At 46.5% G+C, this 22,420-nt stretch overlaps 1 protein-coding gene across 1 annotated transcript in view; it reads left to right on the top strand.

Moving 5' to 3' along the window:
- Window positions 1-22,420, top strand: part of LOC311239322 (dual specificity protein phosphatase CDC14AB-like) — a gene marked incomplete at both ends in the record, with an annotated part of 117,119 nt that overhangs the window by 12,579 nt on the left and 82,120 nt on the right. Inside the window, one exon of the mRNA XM_084327628.1 lies at window positions 21,358-21,433. Within this exon, the coding sequence (XP_084183754.1) occupies window positions 21,358-21,433 (76 nt within the window). The remainder of the gene's footprint in view (window positions 1-21,357; window positions 21,434-22,420) is intronic.

Here is a 22,420-nt window from a genome sequence, read left to right as displayed (position 1 = left end):
GACCCCTTCACAGGCTGACCCCTTCACAGGCTGAACCCTTCACAGTGGTAGTTCAGGGTCAGTTTATGCAGGCTGACCCCTTCACAGTGGTAGTTCAGGGTCAGTTTATGCAGGCTGACCCCTTCACAGTGGTAGCTCAGGGTCAGTTTATGCAGGCTGACCCCTTCACAGTGGTAGTTCAGGGTCAGTTTATGCAGACTGACCCTATTCACAGTGGTAGTTTGATGTTAGTTTGATGGTACCAGCCCTTGTATAAATATTTTGCCATGGTACTGCCATGGTAAATGTCATGTATTTTACCATGGTACCATTTGTGCTTAAATAGCAACAGAGGGGGCGGGAGGTAGATCAGTCGTCTGGTAATTCAGAGGTTCCCGGTTCAAATCAAATCAAATTTATTTGTAAAGCCCGAAATCACAAGGTAATGCCCCCATGGGCTGTTCTTTTTTAAACATGTCAAGAAGAAACATCACAATAAATCAAGAACAAAAAAACACCATAAAATCCAAATATGCGACACTCCCAGACATTCCCCAATGAAGATAAGGAAAAACTCACTAAAAACCTAGCAATAGGAAAAAAGCACCACAGGCAATGTGGAGGAGAGAAACCTCAGATGGGCTGTTCAAAGGGGATCCCCCAACTTGGATGTCGGTGATATTAGTGTTGCTATAGATCAGGGGTCAGCAACCTTTTTGACATGAAGTGCCAGTTTGAAATATAGTTGTAACTAGTGTGCCTGAGCCATATCAACAATATTCCATGCATCGTAATTTCTTTTTCATAATCAGGTATTTTTAATGATAATTTTTACATTATTACATCATTATTGTTATTGTTATTATTAACAATATAATTATGATGGTTGTATCAACCCTAAATCTGAGTTGGGGCGGGGGTGCAATGCAGACAAACAGTTTTGCTTTGCTGAGCTCCGTTATCTGGGGGCTGTAGTTGGTCACTTTAAAGCCCAACATCCAGGTTAAACCCTACTGATCAATTATGGGTAGTTTACATCATTGGTATATAATTTCATTATTTATTTTTTTCCATTTGACACCGGAAATGCCACTTCGAAAGAGTTAAAAAGGTCCACGCACGAATAACATGCACGCGCGAATCAAAAAAGCTTATCAAACGCCGACGTCACTACAGGTGCATATTAATGAGCCGAATCTAAAAGCTTATCAGACGCTAGCACGGCCGTGACGTTACTTCAGGAAACGTATGCCTTATGCCCGTCCGGGTCATAGTACTAGATCAATGGTGGCCCACTCGGTGCATCACAGTTAGCCTATAGCTCCGCCGTCCCTGCTACAGTCGGGACCACTACAGCTCCGCCGTCCCTGCGGGTGGTTCTCTCCTCTTTGTGTGCCCCCGTCCTCGCGGGTGTCCTGCGGAGGAGCTTGTGGACGCGACAACAGCGGCGGCCGTACTCCGTAGGGTGTTTGAGCCTGTAGAGTTAGCTCATAGCTATCGTGTACCACTAGCCTTTACGGGCTCGAGCACCCTACGGCTGCCGCCGTTGTCGCGTCCATGGGCCCCCCGGCAGGGTACCCGTGGGGACGGGGTGTACAGAGAGGAGAGAACCATTTTGGGTCGGCCGTTCATGCCGGCCAGCGAGCCGGATGTCGGGATATGTTGTTAGCACAATAGCTACCAAGCTAAGCTATGTTAGCTACTAACGTTATAAACACAATATGTGTACAACGACACAATGATTTACATTATTACAAATATGGTAACGTGGTTGTGGCTTTTACAAATAGTGGTTAGCTTTAGAGATGGATGGCTATAATCACGGAGCAATAGTGTTAGGTGAAACAGATACATTTTCATTCGGCTAGTAGTAGCAAGCATATATCTATGGTAGCAAGGCTCTCTGCCTGCAGTGCCTGCCACTAGCTTTGTGTGACTCTCAGCGCCCCCTGGTGAGCCCCCTGGTGCCCTGCACCTGTTGTGACGAGATCATTTCGATTACACACGCACGTTATGAACCATTGATTAAAATATCCACGTGCGTGGTGATTGTGTTGGGCAGACAAAATGTTTGATAAAAACGCTAAAACTGGGTCAATTTCAATACTTTTTATTTCCTTCTTCATGAAAGTCACCGTTGGCCTAGTCCACATTGTTTATTGAACAAAAATACAACGTGAAGGTTGGCCTTTAAGCTGCACACCGGAGCATCTTTTAATCCAGCTGTTCTCTGATATTTTCTGACATTTCGTTGATGCGTCGCTCGACACTTCAAGCTGACATGGGGATATCTTTTATCCTTGATTTGATTGTCTCTTTGTTTGGCAAGCCTTCAAACAAAACATCTGAGCTACAGAGAAAAGCCTCCTTGATATACTCGCCATCAGTGAATGGCTTTCCACATTTCGCAATGCAATGAGCAATGCCATAGCTTGCTTCAGTTGCGTGGTTTTTAGCAGTCGTGAACACTTTGAGGGTGCTGGCTTGCTTTCCATACCTGGCCACGGCACGTTTAATCGATTCTGCCTTAACTTTTTTGATGCTTCGTCTCAAAATGGCGTTTTACATCTAAACATAAAGTACACACAGCATGGTCCTTCTGACACACAAACCCGTAGTCGTCTGTCCACGAGGGCTGGAATGCCCGAATTTCCTTTGCTTTAACTTTCTTAGCGGGGTTGCCATCATGAAAGACAGCACATACAGAATGCAACCGCAGCACTGTGTGATTACCTGGGAACTGCGCGCGGGCGCGGGAGGCCAGCTGACTGCTGACAGCTGAGCACCATGGGAACAGCTGTATAGCTGTCATAGGGGTGTGCAAAACAGTCGACTTACAAAAAAGAACCTGTGGGAGGATTTCAACAAGATAAATGCGACAACAGTGCAAAATATTTCACTATAATATTTCAAAGCGAAGTAAAAAAAACTAAAAAAAAAATTATAACATTTTTTTTATGCTGCCCCCTGTGCCAATGAAAATTCCCCTGCGTGCCTATGCGGGCATGCGTGCCTAGGGTTGCCTACCCCTGCTATAGATGATCGATTGGTGGAGAATAAAACAGGCAACTATTGTATCGTATGTATGTATATATACATGTAATAAAACACATATTATGTACATGCAATAAACTAAGGTACATAAAATAGAGCTAAGAACAACAACAACAAAAGAAAAAGCATAGGGAAACGAACGCTGTGAAAATAAGATAAAGGCTAAATGTCAAGGCTCGGAGCTCAAAATATCAATATTATTCCATTTGGATCAATGTATTCAGCGGGTTCGATTCCCGCTCCTCCCGGGCAGCGTGTCGAAGTGTCCTTGAGCAAGACACTTAACCTCTAACTGCTCCCGATGAGCAGGTTGGCACCTTGCATGGTTGTCTCCGCCAAAGGCGCTTTACAATTTGTTCCTCACATTTTACCCATTCACTCACACATTCACACACCGATGGCGGAGGCGACCATGCAAGGTGCCAACTTGCTCATCGCTGCCCCGGCGGTAGGAGCGGGAATCGAACCGGGAACCTCCGGATTACCAGACGACTGCTCTACCTCCCGAGCCACTGTCGCCCCCACGCCCCCCCCTATAAGAAAATACATTATCCATGGCTGTTGTAAACCATCCATTCATCAGTGGATGTGTAATGCCAGTGTGCGGCAGCCATGCTAAGTCTACCGTCAGATGTAGGTCAGTGGGAGATCAGGGGCCTACTGAGCTCATGGATTTAGAATAACCAAACACAGAGAGGCATAAGGATAACCAATTGCAGAGAGGCAGGAGACAAAATGGACGACCCCCTTTAGACAACACATCATTCAATTCAGTTCAGTTCAAATCAGTTCAGTTCAATTCACTTAAATTACATTTAATTCAGACCCGTTCAATTAAATTCAGTTGAATTCAATTCGTTTAAGTTTGGTTCAGTTTAGATCATTCAGTCCAGTTAATTTAGTTCAGTTCAGTTACATTACTTTAATCTTAATTCAATTCAGTCCAGAGATAATTTTTTTGATCTACTTTTTCTCCCCATTTTCTATTTTTCTCCCATCCCAATTTCGTATTATCCAATTCTACCCTCCCCTGTCTCGAACGTTGTTAGACCATGCCTCCCACTGGTCGGCTGCAATGTGGACCAAGCCTTGCATCACGTGTCTCCTCCGGTACACGAGGAGGCAGCTGTCGCATCTTTTCACCTGTACAGCGCGATCTCTCAGCGGCGAGGAGTAACGCGTGGGAGGCTCACGCTGCCCCCGTTGCTTCCTGATTCTGCTGTACAGGCGCACCAACCGACCTGTAGGAGTCGCTGTCCACAACGTCCGATCCCCACCCACCGGCTTTCCCACCCCCTTATACTGCCAATTGTATTAGTATGAACGACCAGCCAAGCCGGAAGCAACGCAGAGAGCTGGGCTCGAACCCAGCATATCCTGCGTTAGTGGCGAGCGTCTTGCCCACTGCGCCACTTAGCCGCCCTTGTCCAGAGATTTTTGTTGTCAATTAATTTGAAGGGTTTTGATTGAATTTATCAATATTATTGAATATCCTTCTGACATGGGTTAAGAAACACTGCATTAGAAAAATCACCACAACGTTTACAGTGAAAACCACATCATACATCACTACGATATATACTGTATATATATATACCCTACCCCTGTACCCCCAGTGATGTCATGTTATCATAAAGACATTGTATTGCAGTTTATTTAGAAGTGAACACAGGACAAGCCAGTCAGCAGTACTGGTCAAATTACTATTACTATATGTAATATTGAATATACTGAATACTAACATACTGACTTGTCTTCAGCTGTACTACTGCCTGTAACATACTTGTCTTCAGCTGTAGTACTGCCTGTAACATACTTGTCTTCAGCTGTAGTACTGACTGTAACATACTTGTCTTCAGCTGTAGTACTGACTGTAACATACTTGTCTTCAGCTGTAGTACTGACTGTAACATACTGGTCTTCAGCTGTAGTACTGACTGTAACATACTTGTCTTCAGCTGTAGTACTGACTGTAACATACTTGTCTTCAGCTGTTGTGAGGGCTGTGGGTGTGTGTGTGTGGGTCATGAGCAGATAATAGGGATTCTTAAAGTTATACGTAAAACGGATAACCACTAACTGCTTACGCAGACGTTTTAGGAGAAGGGGAAAAATAAACAACACAAAACAACCTTTACAGGTGGAAGCCTCAAAGTGAGTATTCAAGAAAATAAGTAATGTCCAAAAAAACAGGACGACACTCATTAAAGAGGTATTGTAGAGAAAATAAATAAGCCACAAAGGCAACTCCTAAAAACAGAGTTTATATTGCAAACATAAAACAATAAACCTCCACCAAGGCAGTTTAAGGGCAGTTCCAAAAGAACAAAAGAAAACACTACCATAAAGGACTCAGCCTTTATAAAATAAAGTGTAAACTAAGCCAGTAGACGAAAACGAGTATAGCTACAAAAGAAGGCTAAATGCTGAATAGGGCAGCACTACACTTAAATATAAGAAGCCTGACCAAAAGTATAGCCAGCACAAGGAAAATGAAAAAGCAGTTGACACTGCAATCTCCAAACTTAAATAGACTCCACATGGCCATAGGCACAGCTGCACTGCATCAGGTGCAATCAAGCCCACACACCTGCCGACCCATGAGGCAATTAACCACAGGGAACAGTGATTGAAAGCTATTCCTCACAGAGAGGTGAAATAAAGCAAAAATAGACAGCTGTCCCTCACAGAAAGGTGAAATAAGACAAAAACCATGACAGGACCCCCCCTCTAGGGGGCGGCTCCAGACGGACCCTCTGAGACACGTCTCCGAAACTCCCGAACAAGCTCAGGGTCCAAGATGTCCCTGGCCGGAACCCACGTGCGCTCCTCTGGCCCATAACCCTGCCAGTCCACCAGGTACTGTATACCCCTACCAACCCGCCTACTGGACAGGATACGCCGTACAGTATACACAGGTTGGCCATCAACGAATCGAGGGGGAGGTGGAGGCCTCTCTGCAGGAACCAACCTGCTCCTCCGAACCGGCTTAAGGCGGGATACGTGAAATGTAGGGTGTACCCTCATCGACGAGGGTAACCGAAGACGCATCGTGACTGGGTTTATCTTGCGAACAATAGTGAAAGGGCCCACAAAACGGGGAGCGAGTTTGCGCGACTCCACCCGTAATGGAAGGTCGCGTGTGGAAAGCCACACCTGTTGGCCCACACGGTAGGAAGGCGCAGGGCGACGGTGTAAATCCGCCGACCGCTTGTGCCGGGCCGCAGCATGCACAAGAGCCGAACGCACCCTCTTCCATGTCGCCCGAGACCGACGGATAAACACCTCGGCAGATGGCACCCCCACGTCCCTCTCCTGTTCAGGAAACAGTGGAGGCTGATACCCAAACTGAACCTCAAATGGGGAGAGACCAGTAGATGCATTGCACAATGAATTATGTGCATATTCTGCCCATGCCAGTTGGTGACTCCAAGTGGTCGGATTGGAGGAGGCCAAGCAGCGAAGCGTACTCTCCATAGACTGGTTGGTGCGCTCTGTTTGCCCATTGCTCTCCGGGTGGAACCTTACTGTAAATTGTACCTAAAATTGTACCTCATCCCATTTCTGCTTTGCACTAGATAGTACTGTACATTAGTACACTGCATAGTATTGTGTATTGTATATTATATGGTAACTCAGAACATTGTACATATGTCTATACCGAACACTGTGACCTCATTTTCTTCTTCTAAATTCATGCTATATTATGTTATTATGTTATTTGATACTATCTTGTCTAGCACAGTCTCTGGAGCGTAACAGTAAGAAGCATTTTGTATAAAAGTATTCTGTACTTCTGTATGACAACTATTAAAGAACTTGAACTTGAACTTGAACTGATGACAGGCTAACCGTCGCACCCAGTATAGCACAGAATGCCTTCCAAAACCGAGCAGTAAACTGGGGTCCACGGTCCGACACCACGTCCTGGCAGATGCCATGAATTCGGAAGACATGGTCAACCACCAGTTGAGCGGTCTCCTGAGCAGATGGCAACTTGACCAGCGGAATGAAGTGAGCTGCTTTGGAGAACCTATCCACTGCCACCATGATGACGCTGTGATCATCAGAAGGAGGCAGACCAGTCACGAAATCCATGGCGATGTGGCTCCACGGACGACTAGGAATGGGCAAAGGATGAAGCAGCCCTGGTGGTGACTGTGTAGAAACTTTGTTCCGTGCACAAACGGGGCAGGCTGCCACAAATTCCCGAATGTCCTTCATCATACCAGCCCACCAGAACCTTCTGGCCAAGAAGTCACGAGTTCTGTGCACTCCGGGATGTCCTGTCAGCCGAGAGGAGTGGCCCCACTTCAACACCCGAGAACGAATGCTGTTTGGTACAAATAACCGACCTGGGGGCACCCCACCCGGATCTGGTTCCAAACGTTGTGCCCTCCGCACAGCAGAGTCAATGCTCCATGTCACAGGAGCTAGGATCTGTCCTGCAGGAACAATAAAATAATAATAATAATACATCTATTTTATATAGCGCTTTTCCAGGTGCTCAAAGACGCTTTACATGGGCAGGAGAGACAAACTATGGCAAAACAAAAAACAGAACAAAACAGAACAAAATAATACATGACAAAATAAAATAAAATAAAACCAACAGAATTAGAGGTCAAAAGCAAGATTGAAAAGGTGAGTTTTGAGGGCTGATTTAAAAGATGTCAGGGTGTTTGCATCACGGATATGGCTGGGTGTAACACTTCCTCCGGTCCTGGTCCTATGGGATCAGGATCCAGACATTTATATTCACAACCTCCCATCAATAACAATAACTCTCAGTCATCATTTCCAACCGGTGGGCTGATGCCGATCTGGCATCAGCTCACACATCAACTCATTATTGTTTATTGTCAGTTGTGTCTGTTATGTGTACTATCTGTGTTGTTGTTGTTATTGTTGTCTCCACTGTGTTAGTCTTGTGTTTCCCTGTCTGTGGTTTGTAATTATGTTTTAGTCTGGTTGTTTGTTATTGTTTTCCCAGTACTCTGTGCTCTATTGTTTCTGTCTACCACACCTGTGTCTTGTTTGTAAATTACCCTCTGTGTCTTGCTGGGCGCGGTCATTGATAAATGTTACCTGTGTGTGTGTACGTGAATGTGTTGAAGTAAACTGTTAATCGTCAAGTGCTGTCTCCGGTCTCATCTATCCATACTCTGCCATCTGGGTCCAACATGACTAAGAAGCGTACTAATCGTAACAGAATGACCGCGCCGAACTTGGACCCGGCAGAGAGGAGAGACGGAGCCAGCTTCGCGCTCGGGATCCTGGGCGCTTCCGTCCTGCGTGCCGACCAGGCGACCGCTCTGGGTCTGGCACCATGGGACGCAGTGGCTGGGCCAGCGGCACCGATGATATCGGGTGCTTGCGCCGCGGCCACCCCGGTGCTGGATCCCTGGGTGGAAAGTCGCCTGGTCCGCAGGGGAGCGTCGGGGACGGGGCACGGATCCCGACGCCACAGCCCCAGGGGAAGGGGTTCCCAGGACTGCAGGTCTTCCTCGCCGGTCTGGTCGAGGTCTCCTCCGCCCTGGGAGGTTCCAGAGAACGAGCCACCACCATGGCAGACCTGGAGGACGACGTCGGATTCCGCTGCCGGAGGGACCCCGGTTGGGGGTCCTGCACCGCGTCCTGTCGCCAGGGAGCCTCCGGTTCGGGGTTCGGCGGGGGGTCTCGCCACCGTGGAGACCCCAGCCCCAGGTCGCGCTCCGGAGCCGTCGTCTCTTCCTCCCATCCTTCCCTGCTCCAGCCCTCCTCGTCAGCCCCCTCCCCCCGTTCCTGTTCCCGCAGGCCCCGTCCCTCTAACCCCCGTCCTCCCCCCTCCTCTTTTCGCTGATGCGGCTTCCGTCCCCCCCACCCTCCCCGTTCCCGGGGGGCCTGTTGGGTCGCCTGGGAGTCGACCTTCGAGGGCGGGGTACTGTAACACTTCCTCCGGTCCTGGTCCTATGGGATCAGGATCCAGACATTTATATTCACAACCTCCCATCAATAACAATAACTCTCAGTCATCATTTCCAACCGGTGGGCTGATGCCGATCTGGCATCAGCTCACACATCAACTCATTATTGTTTATTGTCAGTTGTGTCTGTTATGTGTACTATCTGTGTTGTTGTTGTTATTGTTGTCTCCACTGTGTTAGTCTTGTGTTTCCCTGTCTGTGGTTTGTAATTATGTTTTAGTCTGGTTGTTTGTTATTGTTTTCCCAGTACTCTGTGCTCTATTGTTTCTGTCTACCACACCTGTGTCTTGTTTGTAAATTACCCTCTGTGTCTTGCTGGGCGCGGTCATTGATAAATGTTACCTGTGTGTGTGTACGTGTATGTGTTGAAGTAAACTGTTAATCGTCAAGTGCTGTCTCCGGTCTCATCTATCCATACTCTGCCATCTGGGTCCAACATGACTAAGAAGCGTACTAATCGTAACAGCTGGGGAGGGCATTCCAGAGGGAGGGGGCAGCAGCAGCAAAGGCCCTGTCGCCCCAGGTCCGGAGCTTGGTCGTGGGAGGTGTTAGGAGGTTGGCATCTGCAGACCTAAGGCGACGGGTGGGCGTGTGACGGTGGAGGAGGTCGGACAGGTAGGGAGGGGCAAGGTTGTTGAGGGCTTTAAATGTGATGAGTAGTATTTTAAAATGTATCCTGTATTTGATTGGAAGCCAGTGGAGGTCGTGGAGGACAGGGGTGATGTGATCAGAGCGACGGGTGGAGGTGAGCATGCGGGCAGCAGAGTATTGGACATATTGGAGTTTATTGAGAATAGTGTTTGGTGAGCCGTAGAGGATGCTGTTGCAGTAATCTAGTCTTGATGATATGAATGCATGAACCAGTGTTTCAGCAGCGGAGAGTGATAGGGAGGGGCGAAGACGAGCAATGTTCCGGAGGTGATAGAAGGTCGATTTGGTTATGTGGTTCACATGGGGGAGGAAAGAAAGGGTGGAGTCCAGGATGATGCCAAGGTTACGGACGTGAGTGGAGGGGGTGACAATGGTACCATCAATATTTAGGGTGAAATCCTGGGTGTGGCTGGTGAGGGATTTTGGACCGATAATGATGATTTCTGATTTATTGCAGTTTAATTTGAGAAAGTTATTTTGCATCCATGTTTTGATGTCTGTGAGGCAGGTGCTGAGGGTGGAGAGAGTGGCTGGAGTGATAGTCTTGGTGGAGAGGTAGAGCTGAGTGTCGTCTGCATAACAGTGAAAACGCAGGCCATGTTGGCGGAGAATCAGACCAAGTGGAAGGATGTAGAGGATGAAGAGCAGGGGACCAAGTACTGAGCCTTGGGGGACACCATGAGTGATGGGGGCAGTGGGGGATTTGCAGTTGTTGATAGAGATGAATTGGTGCCTGTGTGAGAGGTATGATTGGAGCAAGGTGAGGGGGATTCCGGAGATGCCAACGGAGGACTGGAGACGAGTGATGAGGATGGGGTGACTGATTGTGTCAAAAGCAGCGCTGAGGTCTAGGAGAATGAGGATGGAGAGGGAACCAGAGTCGGCAGAGAGGAGTATGTCGTTGGTGACCTTTAGAAGAGCAGTTTCGGTGCTGTGTTTGGTGCGGAATCCGGATTGAAATGTATCATAAAGGTTATTGTTGTCGAGGTAGGATTTTAATTGTGAGGCAATGGCTCGCTCAATTATTTTTGAGAGGAAGGGGAGGTTGGGCTCAGGAGGACGATCCTCCTCTGATCCATCATATAACCGGGAAAGATCATCCGGCTTGATATTTTTAGACCCGGGACGGTACGTCAGGAGGAAATTAAACCGAGAGAAAAACAGTGACCAGCGAGCCTGTCGCGAGTTTCTCCTCTGAGCACCCTGGATATATTCCAAATTTTTATGGTCTGTCCAGACGGTGAATGGGTGTTCAGCTCCTTCTAGCCAATGGCGCCACTCCTCCAATGCCAACTTGACCGCCAACAGCTCTCTGTCCCCAACATCATAGTTTCTTTCAGCCGGCGAGAGCCCACGTGAATAGTACGCACATGGGTGTACCTTACCGTCGGACGATGAGCGTTGAGACAGAATAGCTCCGACTCCAAGCTCAGAAGCATCCACCTCGACGATAAATGGCAGGGATGGGTTAGGCGTAATGAGGATAGGCTCAGAACTGAACCTTCTCCTAAGCTCAATGAACGCTGCCTCAGCCTTGGGAGTCCACTGGAAATTGGAAGGTGCTGTCTTCCTGGTGAGTGCAGTGATAGGTGCTACCACTGAACTGAAATTACGAATAAAACGACGGTAGAAGTTTGCAAATCCTAGGAATCGTTGCACCTGCTTGACCGAGACGGGTGTAGGCCAGTCTGTCACTGCTGACACCTTCTTGGGGTCCATTTGAATCCTCCCCTCAGATACAATGAATCCCAGAAAGGACACAGAGCGGACATGGAAGGCACACTTCTCAGCCTTCACAAACAACCGTGCATCCAAAAGGCACCTCAAGACCTGCCTGACATGTTTGACATGGTCAGGAATGGACTTGGAGAATATCAGAATGTCATCTAAGTAGACAAAAACAAACGTTTCCAACATCTCCCTGAGCACGTCATTGATTAACGCCTGAAAAACTGAAGGGGCATTAGTAAGACCAAATGGCATCACAAGATATTCGTAGTGACCATTATGAGTGTTGAACGCGGTCTTCCACTCATCCCCTTGGCGTATGCGCACCAGATTGTAGGCATTGCGGAGATCAAGTTTGGTAAAAATGGATGCCCCCTGGAGGCGTTCGAACGCCGAGTTCATCAGGGGAAGGGGATACCGTTTTTTTTACTGTAATGCTGTTCAGACCTCTGTAGTCGATGCAGGGTCTCAGTCCTCCATCCTTTTTTCCCACAAAAAAGAATCCAGCACCCGCATGTGAAGTGCAAGGTCTAATAAAACCGGTAGCCACAGCCTCCTTGATGTAGGTGTTCATAGCTGCGCTTTCGGGGACCGACAACGAGTACAAGGAACCACGAGGGGGAATAGAGCCCGGCTGCAATTCGATGGCGCAATCATAAGGTTGGTGCGGTGTCAGGATGGTGACCCTTTGTTTGCTAAACACCTCACTGAGGTCAGCATAGACAGTGGGAACTCCCTTTGGTAACGGGTGTGACTCCACGCTCATGATGTTGGTGCTCTCCATGAGGGGGTCAGCTGTACAAGTAAGCGAGGAGAAGTCCTCACACAGAGCCTCTAAACTGTCTAAACTGTCTTCCGCCAGAACCTCCTCACCGAGGGAGTCCCAATCAAACTGTGGATCCCATTCCAAACTCCCATCCTGATCGACAGATGGCTGGGAGTGCAATGGTTGAGAGAGTGGGCTCTGGAAACCAAGACCGCCCACTGCTTCAACAGGATCACAACCGCTCTCACTAAACTGATCATAACTCATGGGTGACGGAGGAATTTGGAAACAACAGTGACGGCATTGGGAGCCCCACTGCATGACAGTGTCCCTCTCCTCACCCCAATTTATCTGTGGCTTGTGTTTACTAAGCCAAGAATGACCCAGCACAATGGGATACATGGGGGAATCCACCAAAAAGAATCGAATGCGCTCAGAATGGTTCCCATAAGCAACCCGCATAGATAAATAATTGGTTCTTTTGGTGACACTGCCTGTACCCAATGGCCGTCCATCAAGCGCTGTGACACTAGAGGGCTTATGGAGGGAATGTACAGGTATTTTAGAGTCCTCAGCCCATCTGGAATCGATGAAACTGTCCACTGCCCCTGAGTCTAAAAAGGCGTCAACCTTAACAGACTGCCTATTCCAGCCTAAAACCACAGGCAAAAAGGTTTGAAAGGGGGTGATGTGATGTCTCACTAGTGTCTCTCGGCCCACTAGCGAGACTGACCGCTTCCCTTCAGTTTTGGACACTCCACCCTCGTGTGACCTTTTCTACTGCAGTACCGGCACCAGTCCACATGAGAACCAGTCTGCCTGGAGTCACGCACAGAAGTGCTGTCCACCTGCATAGGTTCAGACGAGCTGGCCACTGAAGGTTGTGGAGGAAAGGACGAAACCTCCTCCAGCGGGACACGAAAACGTTGGCCCCGCCTCTCACGCTCACGGTCTCTGATCCGGTTATCAACGCATATGGCGGTAGTGACCAGTGTGTCAAAATTGTCTGGAGATCCCACAACCGCCAAAGCATCTTTAACCTGATTAGATAACGCGTTGGTGAACAAAGTGATGAGTGGTCCCTCAGGCCAGCCTGTAGCTCCAGCCAGTGTCCTGAAAGCGATGGAAAACTCATCTACACTACTGGCGCCCTGGCGCATGCGCGTCAGCTTCATGGCGACCTCTTTATCGTAGAGTTCATGATCAAAAACTATCTCCATCTCATTCATGAGTCCCTGTGAGTCGTTTAAAACTGGAGCCTGAGCCCGTATGAGTGGAACAGCCCAATCGAGGGCAGGTCCCTCCAACAGGGATAGAATTAGGGCAACACGTGAATCCTCAGACTGAAAACGAGAAGGCTGGGCTCTGTACACTATTTGGCATTGTGCCAGAAAACCACGGCATTTACCTGACTCCCCGCTAAAGCGCGAGGGGAGCTGAACTTTAGCCTCATGAGGAAATGGCTGGGGTACTGTGTGTTGTGCTTGAGGGACGTTAGGAGATATTTGGGAAGATACTTGTGCATTGGCTATGCTGTCAGCCAGATTACGCATGGAACCTTCCATCTTGCACAACCCTTCATACATCTCCCCATGCTGTATCACCATGAGGGCTTGTTGTTCTTGTAATTGTTTGATAGCTTCCATATGTGAAAGTAATTTTTGATGCTGTGCAGCAAGTGCACGTTCGAGACCAGTATTATCCGCTGACCCATTCATGGCTTTTTCATTCTGTGAGGGCTGTGGGTGTGTGTGTGTGGGTCATGAGCAGATAATAGGGATTCTTAAAGTTATACGTAAAACGGATAATCACTAACTGCTTACGCAGACGTTTTAGGAGAAGGGGAAAAATAAACAACACAAAACAACCTTTACAGGTGGAAGCCTCAAAGTGAGTATTCAAGAAAATAAGTAATGTCCAAAAAAACAGGACGACACTCATTAAAGAGGTATTGTAGAGAAAATAAATAAGCCACAAAGGCAACTCCTAAAAACAGAGTTTATATTGCAAACATAAAACAATAAACCTCCACCAAGGGAGTTTATGTGCAAAGGGCAGTTCCAAAAGAACAAAAGAAAACACTACCATAAAGGACTCAGCCTTTATAAAATAAAGTGTAAACTAAGCCAGTAGACGAAAACGAGTATAGCTACAAAAGAAGGCTAAATGCTGAATAGGGCAGCACTACACTTAGGTCGCTTTCACATATAGTTTTGGTGGACTCGGTGCGGTTCTGGTGGTGAAGTTGCAACATTGTTGCATTCTTCATTTGGTTCGCCTGCGTTCACATAGAAATCTGTCAGCGCACCGAACCTTCTGAACAATGTCACGCGGTCGAAAAGGGCGCTCGGCTATTGGACAGTGGAAATGTGTGTGTGGCTGCGAGCCTGTGTGTGCGCTCGCATGTGTGTGTGTGTGTGTCTGGACTGCGAACCCTCCAGATCAGCGGAGGCGAGTTTTGACATGGCATTGATCCATTGTTCTATTGAAGCACATTACCACCATCCTCTCGCTAAACAACTTGTACCACTTGTACCACGTTTTTTTTTTTTTTATCAAATTTGTTTTATTATTATTTACATGAAACAAGACAACACATTAATCACAATCACCATACACAAAACTTCACAGGAAAATAACAAAAACAATAATAATACAAAAATAACAATTTATAAATTATAAAGACAAAAAGAAAAGAAAACAGAGTTCAACCTTTTTAAATTTTAAATTCAAAATTCAAGGGGTACTATCTAATAAATGACCAAATAGTGAAGAAATAGCTAAATAGCTGCCCCCCAATAAAATCCCCAGTTAAATTCAAGACATCACAAAAGACAAGACAGACAAGACATTTCCTCCTCCCCCTCCCACGAGACCGCCGGACTCCCCCGAACAAGCACCCCAACCCCGCTCAGCCGCACACGGCGGTCCTGACCTTCTCAGCTGCTGCGAACCACAGGTCAATCCCAGCCTGCCCCACCCCAATCACCCGCGCCGTGGATATCTCAAGATAAATCACATCCAACAGTGTTAGGGACCAGTTAATCACTGTGAGCTTCTCAGGCTCCTTCCACCTCAATGCTATTAGCTTCTTCGCTGCTGTGACGCCCGCTAGGACAACCCTTTTCAGTTGTACAGACGCGGGTAGTGTTGTTATATCGTTCAGGAGTAGTGTAACAGCTGTGAATGGGATAGTTAAGCCACACAGATCTGAAAATTTGTCCGTTATTGACCTCCAGAAGCGGGCCACTGGTGGGCAATCCCAATACATATGCATATAAGTGCCAGTGGCCTTTTGAGAGCACAAAGTGCACCGAGAGTCGGTTATCAGTCCCATAGCAAATAGCTTCCTAGGTGTAAGATAGGTCCTATGAATATAATTAAAATTAATTTGCTGGTGATTGGGGTTGCGGGAAGACAATGCCACATTTGCCCAAACATCATCCCAGTCAAACTCGGGGTCCAACTCCGGGATATCCACACGACATTTTTATACGTGGATTGAATTAAGAGCGTATAAAAGTCTGAGACAAACCCTCTGGAGGTCGTCCCGTCCACTATGAGCCTGAGGAAGGGGTGTGGGTGCAAAGCTTGAGCCCACGGCACGCCATGTGCCCTCAGCGCTGACCTTAGTTGAAGGTAAAGATGGACTCGCCGGGAAGATCATAAAATTCTCTTAAGTCCTGAAACGCACGGAGGCCGTTCTTATCATAAATATCCTCCAGAGTATGAACCCCCCTCCTTTGCCATTGAGGAATATTAACCGGCTTGTGCCCAACAAGTAATTGCTGGTTATTAAAAATTGGAGAGTCCAGGTGCCATGGGCATTTAACCCCACACGACTTCTGTACATTACGCCACGTTTGGATCACGTGAGTTATGATCGGTCCATACCTCAGTCGGCATTTCGAAATAGGGACAGTGGAGTACACCACATCCTGCAATCTTAGCGGTGAGACCGCCGCCGCTTCTAAGGAGCGCCAAGATACAGCATCTACAGGGTCTAGCCAGCACATCAGAGGTCTCAGTGAAAAGGACCAGAAATAAAGCTTAAAATCAGGGATTGCGAGGCCCCCATCTTGTTTCCTACGTTGAGTAGTAGCTCTTTTGATTCTCGGGCGTTTGTTATTCCAGATAAACTTAGATACCATCGATTGTACCTTGCGCCAGTGGTCTATTGGAGGGGGCAGGGGGAGCATTGAGCTAACAAAATGTATCCTAGGCAGGACGTTCATTTTGATTATGGAAGCCCGGGCTTGTAAGGAGTTAGGAAGGGACGACCATCTGTCTAGATCCTGGCGTATTTTATCACAAGTACCTGTGAAGTTGTACTTAGTAGTTTGACTCAGCGTGGGGAATATCTCTATGCCTAAGTATTTAAAATGTTCCACTATGGGGATATCAGCTGGTAGTCGCACCGCCTTGGCCAGCTCATTAAGAGGTAGGCAGGCTGATTTGTTCCAGTTAATCTTAAAGCCTGACAATTTACCAAAGTCGTCGATTATTCCCAATAATTTTGTGGCCGACCGGGAAGGGTCATCCATAAAAATCAGTAAGTCATCCGCATAGAGAGCAATTTTGTGTGGTGTATTATTGATCATTATGGGGACGATGTCCTCCGATTGCCTAATAAATTGGGCCAATGGTTCGAGGGAAAGCGCGAATAGTCCTGGGCTCAGAGGACAACCCTGTCTAGAAGATCTGGAGACTGGGAAAAGTGTGGAACAGTTTTTGCCTGTCAGTATCATTGCCGACGGCGAGGCATACAGGACTTTAATCATATGAATAAAATTCTTTCCAAGACCCATAACCTCAAGTACCTTCCACAGGTATGACCATTCTAGTCTGTCAAACGCCTTCATGGCATCCAAAGACAGAACTGTGGACGGAGCTGTATTGTCTTTACTGTTATCGACTACATGCAACAGCCTCCTAAGATTATCTGGTCGAGAACCACCGTGAACCTTGGCTCTAACATGAGACAACTATAAGGGAAAAAATAGCCATTATTATATAATAATAACTCAACATCATCCCTGTAACCATCTACCTCCGAATCTGCGTATCAATGTCGCAATGTTATAGCATAAATGGATAAAGGAAAATTTAAAACAAAATTAAATTAAAGCATACCAGCAGATAGTCTAAGGCAGGATCGGATCACAGTTAAATTGCGCAAACAGACGTCATTCAAACAGCAACAATAAGAAGAAAAGTAAAAAAGGGTTATGGTCAAGGTGCACGCATGTAACAGCCCCTCTGGTCAGGCACAAAGGCTGGAATGACATAACCTATATAAGAATAGAATTAAACACTGTAACTGAGGGGTACAATTCCCTGACTGTATTGATAAGTATGGTATCATTAAACCACTACCGCTTTATGTACTTTAACTACTGGCCATACAGTACACGATATCTAAATATGATGAACACTTTCCACAATGAAATCGGTTCCAGTCAAAGGTAATAATCAAATATTTAATGGAGCAAAAGGTACATAGAATATTTATCTTACATTTATCATTTGAATGCACTTGTAAGGCAAATGAGTATTCGTAGGCAAATCAACACTGAATGTCCAATCTCTGGTTACGCAGGAAGCAAGTATACAACCTGGCTCTTAGGGAATTACATCTATGGTACACTTAATGATATAGCGGGATATACTGGAGGGGGTCCTCCCGGTTGTAAGCCGGTAGGGGGGGTAGGAGAGCCGTCGGTAGTAGACCGTCTGGTCAACGATATCTATGGAGACTTCAAGTACAGAAGACAGTGCAATAGACTCTTGATCCGCAGATGAATACACCTTGGTTCTCTTGTAGGCTGTAGCTCCACAATGAAGAAGAAGCTAGGCGACCTCAGTCTCTCTGAGCGCCGACTCAACTTGACTCCTCTTGGGGGTAAATCCAACACTCACAGGCGTCGGCGATTATCCGCTCCACAAATCACAGTACCAAAGCAAATATATATTCCAGCCGCATAGGGCTCAGCAGTCGTCGGGTAGGTAATCCAGTGTACATGTCCCTCGGTCCTCGCCTAGATCTCCTCGGATGAAAGCGCCATGTGGTCGGCCCAACCTGGATAAGACTAGATAACACGAGGAAGCGTTGGAGATGCTGGTCACTTTAGAACTCTAACCGCACGATGCACCATACACGATAGACTATTATTACTTGATAGAAATACGTCGCACTCGACGGTACAGTGCCAAACTCTGACAATTCAGTTATTAATTCGCACGAGGTCTCAATGCTATTCTAAGGCCAAACAGGCCATACTTCACCGCACGTCGTATCGTGGGTGAGGCTTCACGTTCTGTTACTAAGTTGGGAAGAAGGGTAAGGGACTTCTACATTTACTTGCGCCATATTTATATGCACGGTGAACAAATAGTGCCACTCTCATTTCGGTAGCCGTATCCCTGAGCGGAGCCGGGGCTAGTACGGACATGTCTCGTCGGTACCTTTGAACTTGACGCCAGGGGCTGGTCCCCTGGCGCCTGGTCCTTTTGTCCAATAAGAGAATGAACTATTATGGGCTATAGTAGGCTAAAGGGATATTCCGTGTATATGTACAAGGAATATACAAGGGATATCAAACGACATACAAATACTATTCAATATATATCCATAAATAAATATATATATTCGGTTTAATCTGATCCTTCGTAACAAACACCTTCATTAACCCGGGGATAGTAATAAGCTATACCTGACACAACCTGTTATCATATATTGTATATATATATTCAACCGACCTTCTATTACTGGAGCCCAAAGCTCAAAACAGCCTGGATATAAAAAATAAAAGCATACAAGAAGTTAGTTAAGGAACCGATCACCGTTGAATTGTGCAAACCGATGTCACTTAAACAGCAACAACAACCAAAATACGTAAACATTAACGGGTCTCGAATGTCTCGGCGCGGGCGATAGACACAGCCTGCTAGCTAGCCCGAGGCTAGCGCGTAAGCTAGTGATGAATCCGGCTAGCACGCTAGAATCTGTTATGTACATTGTCCAGCTAGCTCGCTAGCTTTCATAGAGGCAACACACACGTACGACCATGAGGTCAGCATTAGCAAGTAACAGAAGTCATTGGGATGCCCCGCTAGCTTAGATGGGCAGTGGACAGTTAGCCTGTCTGGGCATGACAACAAGCATTTGTGAGTAGTCCGCCCTATCAATGTATTCAGGCCCACATCGCCAAGTCACTCACCCGACACAGTTATCAAGCTACAGTCTCGGCTATCCCCCCGAGATATTCCTCCGCTTTAGCCAACGACCAAAATGAACGACGATCATCGCCCTTACACAGCACAGATAATTTCGCGGGAGCGAATAGCGTAGGCCTCAGGCCTAGTTTCCATAGCCTGGTCATGACCACTTTGTATTCGCCTCTCTGTGCTTGAACCTCCGGCGTAAAGTCTTCGAAAATGGCCACTTTGTGATCGCCGAGACTTAGTTTACCCCTTCTGGCACGGGCCGACCGCATGATGAGCTCCCTCTGCTGAAGCCTGTTTAGCTTGACAATGATGGGCCTCTGCTCTTTGTTCACTCCAGGACTGGTCTTGCCCGCTCTGTAGGCCGACTCACATACGGGAGGGCTGGGGAGGACATCTTTCCCCAGTATTTCCTGCAACAATTCCGGCATGGTCTCAGAGAGACGGCCTCCCTCACTGCCCTCCGGTACACCAACAATCCTGATGTTGTAGCGTCTCTCCCGGGACTGCATTTCTACAATTACCGACTGTAGTTTGGCAACTTCAGCCTGCCTAGCCAGCAGGGAGGTCTCCAGACCCGCCAGCCTCTCGCCCTGTAGTGAGGCCTCTGTCGTTAGCGTGGCTAGTTCGTTAGCATTAGCCGAGGAGACAGCATGCAGCGACTCCATCTTTTCTCTCAACGGGTCGACCGCCAACCTAATTTCCTCTGACATCTCTCGATGAAGGGTATCAAAAAATTCCGCCTGCACTTTTCTTTGTGTTTCAGCGAAGCGCATCTCAAAGTCTGCATGGAGTTTGGTCATGACTGAGAGAACAGCTTCACTTATCTCACTGATACCGGGCGACTGCGAGGGTAGATCCGGTGGCAGTTTGCCGGCTGGAGTGCTCATGGACCTGGTCTCCACCGACATCGCAGAAAGTTGAAAAAAGTCGACGAAAGTAGTTGAAACTCGACGACTCAACAAGCAGACAAATAACAAATAAAAATAAAATAAAGACTAATGGGGAGAAAAGTATATTTTGCACGATAGAAGGGAGCTCTCGTGAAACACGTCTCACTCCATGAACGCCTAGCTCCGCCTCTTGTACCACGTTGTTTTTATGAGTGCCCACAAGTAGCTGTTTTATTAATAATATAATAAGCCGCGTTTTTTCTTCCTTCTTCCCAAGATGCACAGATATATAGATAGATAGATAGATAGATAGATAGATAGATAGATAGATAGATAGATAGATAGATAGATAGATAGATAGATAGATAGATAGATAGATAGATAGATAGATAGATAGATAGATAGATAGATAGAGAGATAGATGCAGTGTGGTTGTTTTGCAGTGAATGAATGCTGCGAGCAGTGGTAAGGACCGGTAATAATAAGCACTTCCTATATTTGGTTCGCGTTTGGTTCGATGAAGCCGAACCGAGACCTACGTTTTCAGGCGGACCAGAGTTTGTGTGTTTGGTCCGCGAACCGAGTTCGACGCGCATTCACACAAACCCGAAAAACCGGATCGAAAAATCGAATTCTGGTCCGATAATCCGGACCAAACAGCCCCTGTGTGAAAGCGACCTTAAATATAAGAAGCCTGACCAAAAGTATAGCCAGCACAAGGAAAATGAAAAAGCAGTTGACACTGCAATCTCCAAACTTAAATAGACTCCACATGGCCATAGGCACAGCTGCACTGCATCAGGTGCAATCAAGCCCACACACCTGCCGACCCATGAGGCAATTAACCACAGGGAACAGTGATTGACAGCTATCCCTCACAGAGAGGTGAAATAAAGCAAAAATAGACAGCTGTCCCTCACAGAAAGGTGAAACAAGACAAAAACCATGACAGCTGTAGTACTGACTGTAACATACTTGTCTTCAGCTGTACTACTAACATACTGACTTGTCTTCAGCTATAGTACTGACTGTAACATACTTGTCTTGCATGCTGACTATAGTTGTGAATTCATTTCTTTGTGTTTATGTTTTTCAGTTTCTATGCTGACTTTGGGCCTCTGAACCTGGGCATGCTGTACAGATACTGCTGCAAAATCCACAATAAACTCAAGGTAACACAGCCTGACAGCACTATACTATATATCAGGGGTGTCAAACTCATTTTCACAGAGGGCCACATCAGCATTATGGTTGCCCTCAAAGGGCCAAAGACCGTATAAATGTTAATGTAATGTAAAATAAATGTAGCTACACATTTACATATTGTTAAACATGGTGTTTCTGTATTTATTACTTATTCAAGTTATACATATTGCATATTCATTTGCATAAATGTAAAAATATATGTTAGCTTATGTTATTTTAACAAATAATTTTAGTTTATCAGAACCCCATATTACTCCACCAATCAATGATCAAACCATTCAAGTAAATAACAAAGAAGAATATCATCAAATACAAGCTATGACATTAAGTTTGTTCAAAACCTTTTTGTCACAGTCAAGAGGGGCAGAACTAACAACTGAGCTGCAAAGAACACGTGGGACAGATGTAGCAGATGTTACAAAAACAAATGGCTGCACACAACCTTGCAGAGGCCATACATCCAACTAATGGGAGATAGTTTAATTAACTTTAATTAACAGATTGCAGAATGGGTACAGTACAGTACAGCTCAATACACACAATTGTTAAGGGGATGCAGACCAGAGAAAGACTTTCGTCTTGTTTACATCAGGGTCCCCCATTTTCAATTTGTAATGAAATTGCTATTATGTGTCTGCATGAACACACAACTGTAACTGTACTCAAAAATAACAAAATAAGGGTTGTCTCAGTTCACAACTATATTGGTCAAGTTTTGGGTGGGACTTGTTTGCGTCCCTACAGCTTCTTATTCAATTGAGCGAGATGCTCGGGTATGTCACACAGCCAGTTTGCATCTGACAGTTCAGACAATATTTCTTCAACCCTTTGTTACCTATTCCGCCTGGATCTTTTTTGTATTTTGGGCTGTAAAATTGTCAAAGAATGTCTGAGGAGTAAGTGCTTTTGGCTTTTTTCCTTTGTTACCTCAGATGTTCAACATACATGTATGT

The sequence above is a fragment of the Notolepis coatsorum genome, assembly GCF_963971535.1.
Source record: "Notolepis coatsorum genome assembly, chromosome: 13".
Taxonomy (NCBI): Eukaryota; Metazoa; Chordata; class Actinopteri; order Aulopiformes; family Paralepididae; genus Notolepis; species Notolepis coatsorum.
Note: the sequence above shows the minus strand (reverse complement) of the source record. Positions and strands in the feature narration are given on the sequence as shown.